This window comes from Nicotiana tabacum, chromosome 8 (assembly GCF_000715075.1).
Source record: "Nicotiana tabacum cultivar K326 chromosome 8, ASM71507v2, whole genome shotgun sequence".
NCBI classification, from domain to species: Eukaryota; Viridiplantae; Streptophyta; class Magnoliopsida; order Solanales; family Solanaceae; genus Nicotiana; species Nicotiana tabacum.
Window position 1 is genome coordinate 205,054,459 of NC_134087.1, and position 15,005 is coordinate 205,069,463.

General features: G+C 33.9%; 1 protein-coding gene across 2 annotated transcripts; it reads left to right on the forward strand.

The window, feature by feature from the left end:
• The first annotated feature begins 7,424 nt into the window (after positions 1 to 7,424).
• LOC107783292 (aldehyde dehydrogenase family 2 member C4) lies at positions 7,425 to 15,005 on the forward strand. 2 transcript variants are annotated; one of them, XM_075220073.1, is made up of 9 exons: positions 7,425 to 7,591; positions 9,730 to 9,872; positions 12,469 to 12,852; positions 13,266 to 13,355; positions 13,451 to 13,624; positions 13,720 to 13,857; positions 13,952 to 14,089; positions 14,178 to 14,239; positions 14,404 to 14,543. In XM_075220073.1, exons 1-9 carry the CDS (start codon positions 7,492 to 7,494, stop codon positions 14,414 to 14,416), a joined length of 1,242 nt encoding a protein of 413 aa, XP_075076174.1. In that variant the 5' UTR covers positions 7,425 to 7,491; the 3' UTR covers positions 14,417 to 14,543. The 2 variants fall into 2 exon arrangements, with proteins under 2 accessions (XP_075076174.1, XP_016459751.1); XM_016604265.2 differs by having other exon boundaries at positions 7,426 to 7,591; positions 14,520 to 15,005.

A 15,005-nucleotide genomic window follows, 5' to 3' on the forward strand; every position in this document is an offset into this window, starting at 1 on the left:
TTAAAATTCTGCACAGTCCTTTTGTTCGTTCCTGCTTTAGTCTCCTTTGCAGGTTTTCTTTAGTTTTTTTTTCTTTCAGAAAAAACGCAGGAAGAAGATGAAGGAACAGTCCCTTTTTTTTTTTCAAAAATTCAAAAGTTCCTCCCCTTGTCAAATGTGTAGTCCTTGTATTTGACATGGTTTGCCCTCAAAAAATGAGCCCCACGCGTGGTGGGGTTCAAGGCATATGTCCCCCACGCGTGGTGGGGTTTCCCATGTGTCCTGGACACTGTTTATTATGGGCTAGGTCCGAAAATTAGGCCTAAAACCGGATAGTTTAAACCCGAATATTATTCTTTTGCCCGGACCCGAGAAATAGGAACACGTTGCTTAACTAGTCCTATGTAAGCAAAAATAACTACCAAAAATAAGACTAGTATTCAACAAAACTATATATTTTTAAAATATTTTTTAAAGATTTAAAATAGCTACAAAATATTAATAAAACTATTTTTTTGTAATTTTCGTTTTTCTTAAATATTAAGATAAAATATGAAGTAATATATTTTGTATTTTTCAAAGTTAAAATGACTATAGAATATTAATAAAACTATTTTTTGTAATTTTCGTTTTTAATAAAGACAAAATATAAAGTAATATTTTTTTTGTATTTTTCCAAAATTAAAACGACTACAAAACATTAATAGAATTATATTTTTTGTAATTTTCGAATTTTATATAAAGTACCAAAATAAAGTACAATTTTTGTATTTTTCAAGTTTATGAGAAATACATAAACTAAAATTTATATATATATTTTGTGATTTTTTCTTTTTGCAACAAAATAAGGTAAAATAGTTAAAATAGCTATACTAGACCCAATTTCACATATTCACGCTAAAAATGTGAAAATTCTCGGGGAGGGTCAAAAATCACGTGCTTACAGGGGTCATTTAACCTAGGCAAACGTGACCCATTGGACGCGAACGCGTGGCTCGAGGAGTTTCTTCTCCGCGAACGCGAAGGCTTATCGGGCCTAACCTATCGCGAACACGATGGACCAGTCGCGAACGCGATGAGTAATTTCGCCCAGTTATTTTAAGTTCAAAAACATAATGCCATACGGGATTTTCACTATTTTTCACAAACTTCATCTTCTTCACACCTCTTGGGCGATTTTTGGAGAACTTCTTCACCATAACTTCATAGGTGTGTAATCCTAAACTCGTTTTCTTCCATTTTTATCAACACCCACTTGATTTCTAGGCCTAAAACATGTGATTAAGGGTAGAAAATTAGGGATTTGGGTAGAGTTAGGGCTTTTTGATTATTTGCGATTTAGACCTCGTTTTGGGGTCAGATTTCAAAACTAATTATATAATCGGGCTCATGGGTGAATGGGTGATCGGGTTTTAGTCCGAGCCTTGGGTTTTGACCAAGCGGGCCCGGGGTCGATTTTTTGGATTTTTGGGAAGAATGAATAGAAAGTTATAATTAAGTATTAGAATTGGATTGTGTAGCATTTATTGATGTTATTGAGTCGACTATGTCTCGATACAATTGTTTTGGGGCTAAATTCAAAAGGAAAGGCAGTGTTTGAGGCTTGAGTTGGCCGTGGAAGTTCGAGGTAAGTGTTTGGTCTAACCTTAGCATGAGGGATTAGGAGTTGTGTCCTATTTGCTATTTGTTTCTTGTTGAGTACGACGTATGGGCATGGTGACGAGTATCTATACATTGGTGTCAAGCATGCCCGTGAGTCTATCTCGATCTTCTTATGTCGTTGTATTATCCATGTTATAAAGGTGATTTCTATTTGTTGTGAAAAGTTCATGGAAGGAATTGTGACCTTTGAACATCGAGGAGCATTGGCTCAAATTATATTACTAATTGTGAAAGTATATGAGTTGATTGAACCCCTTTGGAGCATTTGCTCAAGTGGTAAAGTGAGTTGTGAAGTAAAAGTGAATAAGAGAAAGAAGTCATTAAATTGTTCCCTTGCCGGGATGTTGATATTATTGATGTTGCTCCCTTGCCGGGACTTAATTGTTAAATTGTTGTTCCCTTGCCAGGATTCCTATTATAATCTTGTTTATTCCCTTGCCCCATTGTTTGTGATTGTTGTTTGGGTGAGGAAAAGTGTTAAAGCACGAAGGGTGATGTCGTCTATTGTTTGTTTTGTGAGGAAAGAGTGTAAAACACGAAGGGTGATGCAGTGTACGATTGTGAGGAAAGTGTGTAAATCACGAAGGGTGATGTCATGCACACGATGTACCATTCTGTGCCGATTTTATTGATTATATGGTGAGGAAAGAGAGCAAAAGCACGAAGGGTGATGTCGTGCATATTTTTATTATATAATTGCTTTGGTGAGGACGAGAGTAAAAACACGAAGGGTGATATCGTGCATTTGTTGATTTCTGATTCTTTGTTGATATCCGAGTTATGTTGTTTCTTCATTACTTGATGTCTTTCTGTTCGGAATTGTTATCTCACCCACAGCATACTCCTCTTCCCATATTGACTGGTTATTTTTGTATTTCTTTCCCGTTGTATATATTAGAACTGCACAGGTTATGTGGTAGTCTAGTCCTAGCCTCATCTCTACTTCGCCGAGGTTAGGCTAGGCACTTACCAGCACATGAGGTCGGTGTTGCTGATACTACACTCTGCACTATGTGCAGATCCCGGAGCAACTTTTGGACCGTAGTGTGGAGGCTACCTTTAGTCCGCACGGAGATCCAAGGTAGATCTGCAGGCGTCCGCAGGCCCTAGCGTCTCCTCTACTCCTATTTCCTGTTTCATTTTCCTTTTATTCAGAAATAGTGTATTGTCATTTTCTTCAGACTTTGTATGTAGCAATCTTAGACAGTCTGTGACACTGTGACACCAGGTTTTGGGTGGTTAAGGCTTAAGTATTTGTAATAGATGCAGTTTTCGGATGTTTTAATGTTATCTTTCGCTTATTTATTTAAAGTTCCGCAGTTTTCATGTTATCGCCTTATACTTGTTAAAAAGAAGTAATTTGATAATGAAGTAAGTAGTTAAGGATTGACTTTCCTAGCTCTCATTAGTAGGCACTGCTGATAGGCTATAATTACGTATTTTAGTCGATTATTACACTCTAATTTACTGCACTTTAGTTGAGTTTGCGCTTTAATCGCTAGTATTTTGCACTAATTGTGTATTTTATGCCTTGTATGTATGATTCCGATATATATAGATGTTATAAAATGCATTTAAGTAGTTTGGAGCTTTGAAGTCTGAGTAAGAGCTCAAGGAATTAAGCCGTGATCGCGTTCGGGGATCAACGGATGATAAAACAACAAAACGACAACTCGAAGAGGAATATTGTGCACTGTCTAGTAAAATAGACATAACCTTTTGCTCAGAACTCCATTTGGGCTACATAATATATGGTTAGAAAGATACTTAAAGGGCTACAACGTTCATGTTTAATATTTTTCCAAATTTCAAACGGAACAAAGAGGACTGTCGCGGTTCCACCGCGACCGCGGCAAAACCACGGTAGAAGATGGCTGCAGACAAAGTGAGAATCAGAGAGCATGTTTGGCCGCGGTTTGACCGCGACCGCGGCAGAACCGTGGCAGGATGCCTAAATTTCAGGGACCAAAGTGCAAAACACGGGATTTTAAGCCTTAAACCCTATATTAAACCAAGGAAGCCGGCAAAGAAAGGGATAGAACATATTTTTGACATAGATTTGACCTGAGGAGGATAGATTTGAGGCACAAATTCGACCTAAGGAGGCAAGAACGCATTGGGAGCAAGGCGGAGAATTCTTCCACGAGTTTTTCCTTCCTCTTCCTATTTTTCATTGTTGGTTATGATTTTTAGTATTGTAGTTTTACATACTATTATGAATAGCTAAATTGTTATCTAGAGTTTTGATAGAACCTTTTGTAGGATAAATTCTTGTTATGTTTTTATATAATTGAGCCATAGCTTTTCTCTATTTGTTCAACTACGTTTATATTCTGGTTGATTGAAGAGATCTCAATTAGTTGTGCCTATTTAGTATGCATAACTCGGGAGAGAGTGCATATTTAGGTAAGTGTTGAACAACATCACTCCCAAAGTATAAGAGGGATCTATAACTGCGGGTTTAAAGGCGAGATTAGGAATAACGAAGCCTTGGGTGAGATCTGAAGTGAGCTGTATTAAAAGCTAGCTAGCGTAGCTCGGGAGAACGCGTCTAGTAAATTGTTGTGATTACTCGGGAGAGAATTACAACACGCAAAGTGCTCATGATCGGTAGAGAATACTTAGGCGAAATTATAGAAGACATAGCGGGAAGGATTCCGATAATTGGAGAAATCATAACTCTAGACCTCCTTAATCTTGTCTCTAACTCTTAGTATCTTTAGTTGTTAATTTATTATTTGAATTTGTTAGTTAATTAGTTAACCACAATAATCAAAATATCTATAAGTTAAGAATTGTTCAAGCTTGTCTTCTTGGTGATAGTGAACAGCTGTAGCTAAGCCTTAGTTCTCTGTGGGATTCGACTCCGGACTTGTAAACCGGATTATATTTGCAACGACCGCATTGTCCTTTTTATAAGGCATAGTTGGGCGTGATCAGGCACCATCACGACTCCTGAGGGTGGGAAATCCGGGTCGTCACAATGACTATGGCTATAGTTCAAACTTTAAAGCCACCATCAAAATTAGTTTGAGGTTATATTCAGTGGCGGAGCCAAAACTTTCATTAAGGGGTGTCAAAATATATAAAAGTAAACATACCAGAAAATTAAGGGGAGTCAATACATAGTATATATACATATAAAAAAATTTACCTACCAATACAGTGAATTTTTTTTTTCCGTGAAGGGGTGTCGTTTGACACCCCTTTACTTTGTATTACACGTCCAAAAAGATACTTACACCATGTTATTAAAGGCGGATCCAGAATTTAAATTTTATGAGTTCAACATTTAAAAGTTTTAATATTAAACACATTATATTATTAAAGTTATGGGCTTAATTATATCTACAATTTGTTCCTATGTTCGATAGTTTTTACGCATAAATTTATGTTATGTGTCGAAAGTACCCGCTACGTTGGACATGACACATCGTGATGTCCTTATTTTTTTAAAAATGTTACGTATATCACAGTTAGTTTTTTTCTCCATTTGCAACTTTTTTAATTGCTTTGTCCAAAGTACATTCGTCATTTATTCGATAATCTTTTTTTGTGATTCTCTGTATATAAATATATAAAATAGCTGAAAGATATCGAAGAATCTTTTTAGTGATAATATGCATATAATAATCTTTTTTTCCAAAAAAATTAAGTTAGATTATCTAACTTTAAAAAAAATTATTTATAGATTACAATCATTTTTACCACTCGGGAATTATCATGTAAAAGAAGAAGCAATTCTTGTTCTATTCCAATAATTTGAAATAAACCTTGTGGTGTAATGTATGGGAAGAGGTCCTGGGTTCGAACATTGGGTATGAAAAAACCCTTGCTAGGAGCACTTCTCCCTTAAATGAGCCTTATACGGTGCGAATCCAATGATAGTCACTATTAACCGGGAAAAAAAGAAGTTGAAGTTTTGAATAAAAATTGTAGCTTTCAATTTACGTAATTGGAAATATAATTTAATGATCATAATTTCAACATACATTTATATATAGGTTTTCCGTTTTCTATATTTTCTTTTTCCATTATTCACGACCCCCCCCCCCCCCCTCCCTCCTTCCTTATTTTTGTCTATATGAAATGACAAGGATGACCCATGACTGAATGTATGTATATGACAAGTCCCATTTGGCTGTTGGCTAAAATTTGTGTACACATTTGGTTTTTTAGTGGACACCACTTTGTCGATAACTTTTACTAAATATATATTTAAAAAAGTAAAAATATTGGCTAGAAATATATAATAAATATTATTTTATTATTATAATAATTTATTTATTTATTTAAATATTAATATTCTTTTATAAAAAATCGAGATCGTACCTGGAAAGTCAAGAGTCAATAGACCTCCTTAGATGACTTTTAAAAATGGCAAGTAGTCTTTATTGACCAGACCATATCTCTCTGACTGCTACATTGGCGTTTACTTCGAAATTATCAAAACAATTTATGGAAAAAAAAACTTTTCAAGTCAAATCAAGAAAAAATATTTCATTTACATTTTGAGTCGAGGTCTCCTGGAAACAGCATTTCTATCCTTCGGGGTAGGGGTAAAGTCTGCGTACATATTATCTTCCCCAGACCCCACTTGTGAAATTATACTGGGTCGTTGTTGTTGTTGTTTAAATGAATAAAAAAAATTCTTTTCTAATTGTTTGACTGAAGTACTGATATTTTTCACAAGCACTTCTTTAATTTTTGAAGGTAGACATTCAATTTCTATATTTATTTAATCAGATTACTTATAAAAGAATTGTAAATTATTTCTATGATAATTATTTTTGGTTACTTAATAAAAACCAATAATTATTCTATATTTACATTATCAGATCATGTATAAAATAATTACAGTTAATCTCTATGATAATCATTAATTGGTATGTTAAATTACAATACAATTTTTTTTAGTTTAATTTTTATACACACTTGGTATAATTTTTTTTACATCCCTGTAAGTCAATTTAACTGAATAGAATAAGGAAAATAGAATTTAACTTATATTTATCGCCAGTATAATTTTTTTACACTATCAAATCTCCTTAATCTGAATATTTGGATTCAATCTTATCTTTAAGATTACAAATCTCACTTCCTATAGTGCACTTTTAATGACTAAAAACCTTTTTTTTACATAATCCATATTTTATAAGGATAAAAACTTACTCGCATCTGTGTTTATACCAACCAATTAAATACGTGACATATGTATTTTCATACTCGCTCTAAGCACTAAACTATAGCTAATTAATATACATTTTCATATCAACTTATAACTTAACTAGGCGTTTGGACATAAGAATTGTAAATTTTCGAAAAAAACTGATTCAAGTGAAAATGATATTTGAAAATTAGAGTTGTGTTAGGACATGAATTTAATTTTGGATTACTTTTGAATTTTTGTGAGTGATCTGAGTAAATATTCTGAAAAACTATTTTTTGAAGTTTTTAAAATTTTCGAAAAATTCCAAACTTCATCTTCAAGTGAAAAATGAAAAATTTATGGCTAAATAGTGATTTCGAAAAAAGTAAAAAAAAAATCGAAAAAAATGAAAAAAATTTGATGGCTAAATGGGCCCTAAATATGATACACTTATTTTTTATTTTGGTATAAATATTAGGTGTAAATAAAATTTTACATAGTCTAAGCTAATTAATTAAATATTTGAAGAAAACCCCACCTTATTATAAGTCATATTTCTTTAACCGCCCACCACGAGAAAATAACCCCTCGGATTTTAAGCCTATATATATGCTGTAAATATGCATGTGCTTCTTCTTCTTCTAATAATTCCATAAGACAACAGCAGCAGTTGACATTCTCAAAAAACAAAAGATAAAAAAATGGTGAAATCTAATGGAAATTTAGAGTCTCATTTCCAAATTCCAAAGATTAAGTTCACTCAGCTCTTCATTAATGGCGAATTCGTTGATTCTGTTTCAGGTAAATCTCTTACTCTGTTTTTGCTCTTTTCTGGTTGTTAATGAAATCAGCTAATGTATATCATCAGTATGATGGGACGAATATGATTTTTTTTAATCTTAATTAGAGGTCTCGGTTTTAAATCTTGAAAATGAAAAAAATCTTGGAAGAGAGCGTTCTCTTTAATAGGTCAGGGCCGAACACCGGGTGTGAAACCATAAAAAGTCAACTTTTCTGTTGCAGCTTTATTACCATGATTCTTATCTATACCATCAGTATGATGATGGATGAATATGATTGTTTGAATCTTAATCAGAGATCTCGATTTTAAATCTTGAATTGAAAAAATTTCGGGTAGGGAGCACTTTTTCTTTAATAGGTGGGGGCTTACTAAACACCTAATGGGAAACCATAAACACTCCACTTTTCTGTTGTAGCTTTATTCCCTTGATTATTATCTGTATCTTCCGTGTGATGGGATGAATATGATTCTTTAAATTTTAACCAAACATCTCGGTTTTAAATCTCGGAAATTATTTTTTTTTTTGATATGGAGCGCTTTTTCTTTAATAGGTCGGGTGCCGAACACCGGATGGGAAACCATAAAAACTCAACTTTTGTGTTGAACCTTTTTTCCCTTGATTCTAGTATATGATATTTTTATTACTCAGTATTTGATATCCGTATTAGATCCCGACTAATTCGAATTCATATTTTGTAAAACCTATTAAAAGGAAAACGCTCTGTACTCAAAATTCTATATGATTACTTATGCTTCTGGTCAGAGAGGCGAACCCAAGATTTGAAAATTGGGGTGCACTATTAGATTCAATAAAAATTTACTTTGTATATAGGGTGTCCACTACTAAAATATCACCATTTTCTAAAAAAATATATATGAGTTTTTGCCGAATTTTACGGGTGTCGATAACCCATCGGAATATAGCATAAGTCTGTCTCTGCTCCTGGACTAGTTTTCCCTTTTTTCCTTACTTTTTTTTGTGTGTGAGATTTTATTTTTTATTTTTATTTTTATTTTTTTAATTTTAAGTGTTTAGATTTGGATTTAGAAGATTTGTTAATGGGTTGTTGGATTATGAGAAGTTTGGTGGACTTTTTGAACTAAAACCAGACACGGTTGAAGAAAATACATTAACAAAACAGATGTCAGAATATAAAATAATTTTTTTTCTTGACTAAAAGTTCATGGCGGCATTTGTTTTTCTTTTGGGTGAATCTTATAGAGGAATGGATTTAGATCTCGAAAAAATAATATTCTTACAAAGCAATAAATTGTAATAATGGAAATGATAAAATTACCCCGTTTTTACCACGTGCACATAGACTTTTTCACTTAAGAGGCGGAGTTTGAAGTTTATAAGTTCCGAATTTACCATAGAATTCACATGTTGCATTTGTTAGTGGATTTGTAATTGATGAATTTTTTAATACAAGCATAATATTTAAGCTAAACCGACTAAATTCGGTCGAACCTGCACCTAATAGGCTAGCTCCGCTTCTGATCATATATGTATTCTTACCTAGCAAATTATTTAATTATTAGAAATTAATATGACTTGATATAAAATAATGGGTTTGAGTAAGTATTAAATGAAATGAAGATGTGATTATCAACAAATTAGATGATTTATAGCCACTAAAAAATCTAACACTTGGTTTGAATTATAAGTTGCAAAAGTTTTTTTTTTTTTTTTTAACTAGTGCCTTATCAGAGAGAGCTTTGGAACAACAGTAAATTACGCTGTATATATAAGTAAAATATTAGATTTTAATGGTATATAACATATATTAAATACCCTTTATTGGAGATTTTTTTTTTACTTATTTCAAGTTTGAACATCCTAAATAAAATTTCTGGCTTCGCCACTGCCTATATGTCACGGGTTCGAGCCGTGCAAGAAGCCACTAATGCTTGCATTAGGGTAGGCGGTCTATGTCGCACTCTTAGGGTGCAGCCCTTTCTCGAACCCTACGTGAATACGGATACTTTGTGTAGAGCTGCCCAAACTCAATATCTTATCAAACGGTGCTATATAAATCAGGACAGAAGAAATAATTAATTGTATATTTAGAAATCTATAAATGTTTTTTGGCCTTTAGTTTTTGTGCCATGTGCTTAGTTTTTAGAGTATGTGCAGGAAATACGTTTGAAACGATAGATCCTAGAAATGAGGAGGTAATTGCAAGAATTGCTGAAGGAGACAAAGCTGATATTGATTTGGCTGTCAAAGCTGCCCGTGAAGCTTTTGACAATGGTCCTTGGCCTCGTTTATCCCCTATGGTACATTTATATTCAATTTCATTTAACTATTAATGTTAATTATTTGATTTTGTAAAATATTATGTGCCGGTTAATACTCTCTGTAGTAACGACGTTTGTTTCAATATTTTTTTAGCTGTTATGGTGAAATACTATTATAGATAACATATAATATAAAATAACATGAAAATCGATTCCAAAATAAACTTGGCCATTATATTAAAACATTGTTATAAATGATGGGCGTCATCGGCGAAGCGACATGTCTTAAAGGGTGGTAAAAATTACATTGCATATATAGATAAAATAATAGGTTTTAAAGGTATATAATACATATATTGAACACTCTTTGTCAAGAATTTATTTTTACTTCTTTCAAGTTTGAACACTCTAAAAGATATTTCTGGCTTCGTCACTTATGATGTTATAGAGATGTTTGACTGTACTATAATTTTTTCAGATAAACAATGCCATAGAAAATGAAACAGAAGAAATAGTTATCATAGTAAATTGAATTCGTTTCAAAATATTTGACATTAGAAAAAAGTAGTCATTTACTTTTTTTTCTTTCGAAATTTACCTTTATTGTTTTAATTAATGGAGTGTGAAGTAAGTGTAATATTTAAGGAAGGATAAAAATAGCTTAAACAAATACTCTACCTAATAAAATTATTAAATATTTTACTAAGGGGTATGTAAAAAAATCTTAAAAAACAGAAAATAGTGGAAGTAGTAAACATGAATATTCCTCTCTACGATTCTTGTTTTATTTTTTTCCATAAATAATTATATACAAATAAAGAAAGATAGTAAGTGAACGATGTTCCTACTTTTTAAGATTTTTCAAGTGTGAAATCATTAGTTAGTCCCTAAACGTGTTTTAATGTACTACTTAATGGATAGTCAATGCTAAAGAGTGTCAAACCTGATTTTTCTCTTTTTGATTAAAGTGTCAGTCTTATTTTATTTTCCAAAAATTGCCTTTACTTTCTATTAATAGTAAATTCTAATTTAATCTAAAATATGTTGAAGGTGACATCGACATGATGTTCCTAATAAGGAATGAAAAGGAAGATAAAGTTGGACACGATATTATATAATGATTGTAACGTTACAGCCACAGAATAGAAAGTTGTAATTTAATTTATTTTTAAACTTTAAAAAGCTGGAAATTACTAACAGAATTACAGTCACACAAATAACATAACATGTTATGATCACACATTCTAAAGGTCTTCACCGTGCCTGTACCCCGTCAGCGCTAGAGTCGGGTTTATAGAGAAAATTATGGGGCACGTAAACTCATGATCTCTCCGTAAAATTAAATATTTTATGTATATATTGTTTAAAATTGGTATAATATTAAATATTGACATTCATGCTCTTAAAATGTTGAATAGTGCACTTCGTTAAAGGTTGAATTATTATTTACTAAGAATACGAGAGATCATTTCCCACTTTAATATAATTTTTTTCTCATTTTTTTATTAGTGCACCCATGTACTAAAAATTCTACGTTCGCCGCTGGTTAGTGCCCGTAAAACAGGGCCACATAAAAGAAACTGCGGAAGTTATGTAATGAAATGTAACATCAGATTAAAGTATCATTTACATGAAAGTTCAATGTAAGATATGATAGGTTACATAAGAAATATGACAGAAAGTGATATTTGAGGATTTTCCTGGAAAAATCTGAAAGCTGCTTTGTCTAAAGCAGAAAACATTGTTATCAATAATTAGTACTAGTAGTCTCCTTTCTCCTATTTCTTGTTTTTTTTTTCCTAAAAAATCTTTTTGTATGGGATGAACCAGTAAATAATGGGAATAAAAATTTAGAAGGAAAAAAAATTACCTTTTGCAGAATTAAAATCTTATACCTAAGTAATGTGAATAAATATCTCATGGGATTAGTTATGCCACCTTATGTATGAGATAGCTAATCCCACCGTCGATATGGGATAGCTAATCCTACCATTTTAGTATAAACATTGTCCCGGGATTAGCTAATACTCCAAACCAAACATGAGATAAAGTTAATCCCATTCAGAGATTATCATTCTTATCTCATGTATTAAACGACCCCTTAATGTTACCTTGTGTTTGCCTTGTTCCCTTAGTAAAATGTTGTAGCGGTTATCTTAATTATTGTATAGGCTACCTACATCACAGCCTTTGGGTTGCGGCCATTCCCCGGATCCTGCGTGAACACGGGATACTTTGTGCACCAGGCTGCCCGTTGTATATTTACTTGTAAATGTTCAATTTGTGTCGCAGTCCTAAATGAGTTGATCTTTTTTCATCATCTATGATTGTTTGACCGGTCTAAGATGTAAAAAAAAAAAAAAAAGGAAGTTCGGTGCACTAAGCTCCTACTATGTGCGGGATCGGGGGAAGGGCCGGACCACAAGCGTCTATTGTACACAGCCTTACTCTGCCTTTCTGCAAGAGGCTATTATCACGGCTTGAATCCGTGATCTCTGGTCGCGAGGCACAACTTTACTCGTTGCGCCAAGGCTCCCTTCAATCTGTCTAAGATGTAACAAAGAAATATATTGCCTTTCTTTAGTGATAAAAAAATTACTGCATTCTCTTACTTTTGTTCTGTGATTACAATCAGGAGAGGAGAAATATAATGCTGAAGTTTGCAGACTTAATCATAGAAAATGCAGAAGAAATAGCAGCATTGGATGCAATGGATGCAGGAAAGTTATTTGCTGCTGGAAAAACAATAGACGTCCCTAGTGCAGCGCAATTTATGCGTTATTATGCTGGTGCAGCGGATAAAATTCATGGGACGACTCTCAAGATGTCACGCGATATACAAGGATACACGTTGCTCGAACCAATTGGGGTTGTCGGACACATTATCCCCTGGAATTTCCCAACTCAGATGTTTGTTATGAAGGTTGGCCCTGCACTAGCTGCTGGTTGCACTATGGTTGTCAAACCGGCCGAACAAACCCCTCTTTCTGCTCTCTATTATGCTCAATTGGCTAAGCAGGTACGGTTTCCATTTTTTGCATTGTGAAACTTTCATATCCGATCAGGCACGATCGTACACTGAGGTGCTCCTCGCCAGTTGTTGGAACTACGCGAGCCGGGCTGGGTCTGGTCATAGCTCACTCTCGGATCAGGGGATACCTTCAGGGGCGTTCCTTTAGGCTACGGATTCATCTGAACTCATAACTTTTGATATGAAGTATAGATATATATGTAAAAACCTACTAAAATCTCAACAAATATTAGATCTGAACCCATAATTTTAACAGTACAATGAGTTTAATGCTGAGAATCTTAATCTAAATCCTGAATCTGCCTTTGGTCATACCTTAAGTTAGCAGCTTCCTTTAGTTTTATGACACTGAATGGTGAGTACTATGTTTTCTCCTCTTCAATGTTACTTTCTTGAAACAGGCTGGTGTTCCCGATGGCGTGATCAACGTCGTGACAGGATTTGGATCTACTGCTGGTGCTGCGCTTTGCTCGCACATGGACGTAGACAAGGTGATTCCTAATTGACATGGAAAAAGAACGTCAAATGAAAGCTAGAGTACTGTCTTGGCGAATCATACCAGCTAATAATTGTGTGCTTTATTCAGATAAGCTTCACAGGTTCGACAGAAGTTGGGCGTCTAGTAATGCAAGCTGCAGCGCTGAGCAATTTGAAACCTGTCTCACTAGAATTAGGAGGCAAGTCGCCTTTTATAGTATTTGACGATGTAGATGTTGACAAAGTTGCACCTCTTGCTATGATTGGAATTTTATATAACAAGGTAAACTGAACTCATACTTCTCATTCTGATTCCGTATTAGTATATCTCAAACACATCAGTAAGGTAACGTTCCTTGCTTTCAATTTTTTTTTCAGGGAGAAGTTTGTGTGGCTGGATCTCGTCTTTTCATCCAAGAAGGAATTTACGATAAGTTTGTCAAGAAATTGGTGGAGATAACGAAAACATGGGTGGTTGGCGATACTTTTGATCCAAATTCTCATCAAGGACCTCAAGTATACATTTGAACTGTTCTTTCAACATGTTGCTACTTGACATAACCAAAATCGCGTAAGTGTTTACTCTTAACTCACTATTTACCTGATGCAGGTCGATAAGAAACAGTTTGAGAGAGTACTTTCATACATTGAACATGGAAAGAGGGAGGGCGCAACATTGTTAACCGGGGGCAACGCATTGGATCGGAAGGGTTATTTCGTTGAGCCAACCATATTCACCGATGTAGAAGTAAGTATTCGAAAATTACCATTTTTTGCATTTGAATGCTGAGATCAAAAATACAGTGTGTCATATATCTTCTTAATGATTTTGGCAGGATCATATGACTATTGCAAAAGAAGAAATATTTGGACCTGTTTTATCAGTAATGAAGTTCAAGTAAGTTCACTCCCTTATTAGCATTTCCAAAGAGTAAATGTTCAACTTAAATCATATCGAAGTTTAAGTTCTATGCATTGACGTATGAATCTTTATAATACAACTAATACTTAACTGATAAGCTGATAAAATAGTAACTAACCTGATATCAGTATAAATGACAGCCCGGTGCACTAAGCTCCCGCTATTGTACGCAACCTTACCCTGCATTTCTGCGAGAGGCTGTTTCCACAACTCGAACTAACTTAAATCATATCGTTAATGATGTGACGAATGGCAGGACCGTAGAGGAAGTGATCAAGAGAGCTAATTGTACACAGTATGGATTAGCAGCTGGTGTTATGACAAATAACTTGAACATTGCCAACACAGTTTCAAGATCGATTCGAGCTGGAGTTATCTGGATAAACTGTTACTTTGCTTTCGATCCGGATTGCCCGTATGGAGGATACAAATCCAGTGGCTTTGAAAGGGATTTAGGAATGGAAGGACTTCACAAGTATCTTCAAGTTAAATCTGTAGCCACTCCCATTTACAACTCCCCTTGGCTGTAAATTTTACAGGCATAAAGTGCAGCAAAGAGAATACTATTGATATATAATATCTCATCTCATGTTATATACTTATATAACCAGACAATAAAATTTTGTTATTTGAGGTACATCCTTTTGGCTGTTTATGTGCCTTTGTTTTTTGGGAATAGAAAATTCAGTGTGACAGTGTTTCATCTTGTTCCTATAGTGAAGCATTTTTTTCTCAATTCCAA

What these genes read in the sequence shown, in the direction of transcription:
- LOC107783292 (XM_016604265.2), top strand. Translation starts at nt 7,492, where the DNA reads ATGGTGAAATCTAATGGAAATTTAGAGTCTCATTTCCAAATTCCAAAG. An exon ending in GGCCTCGTTTATCCCCTATG is followed by an intron (nt 9,873 to 12,468) that starts GTACATTTATAT and finishes GATTACAATCAG; the next exon opens with GAGAGGAGAAATATAATGCT. An exon ending in TTGGAATTTTATATAACAAG is followed by an intron (nt 13,625 to 13,719) that starts GTAAACTGAACT and finishes TTTTTTTTTCAG; the next exon opens with GGAGAAGTTTGTGTGGCTGG.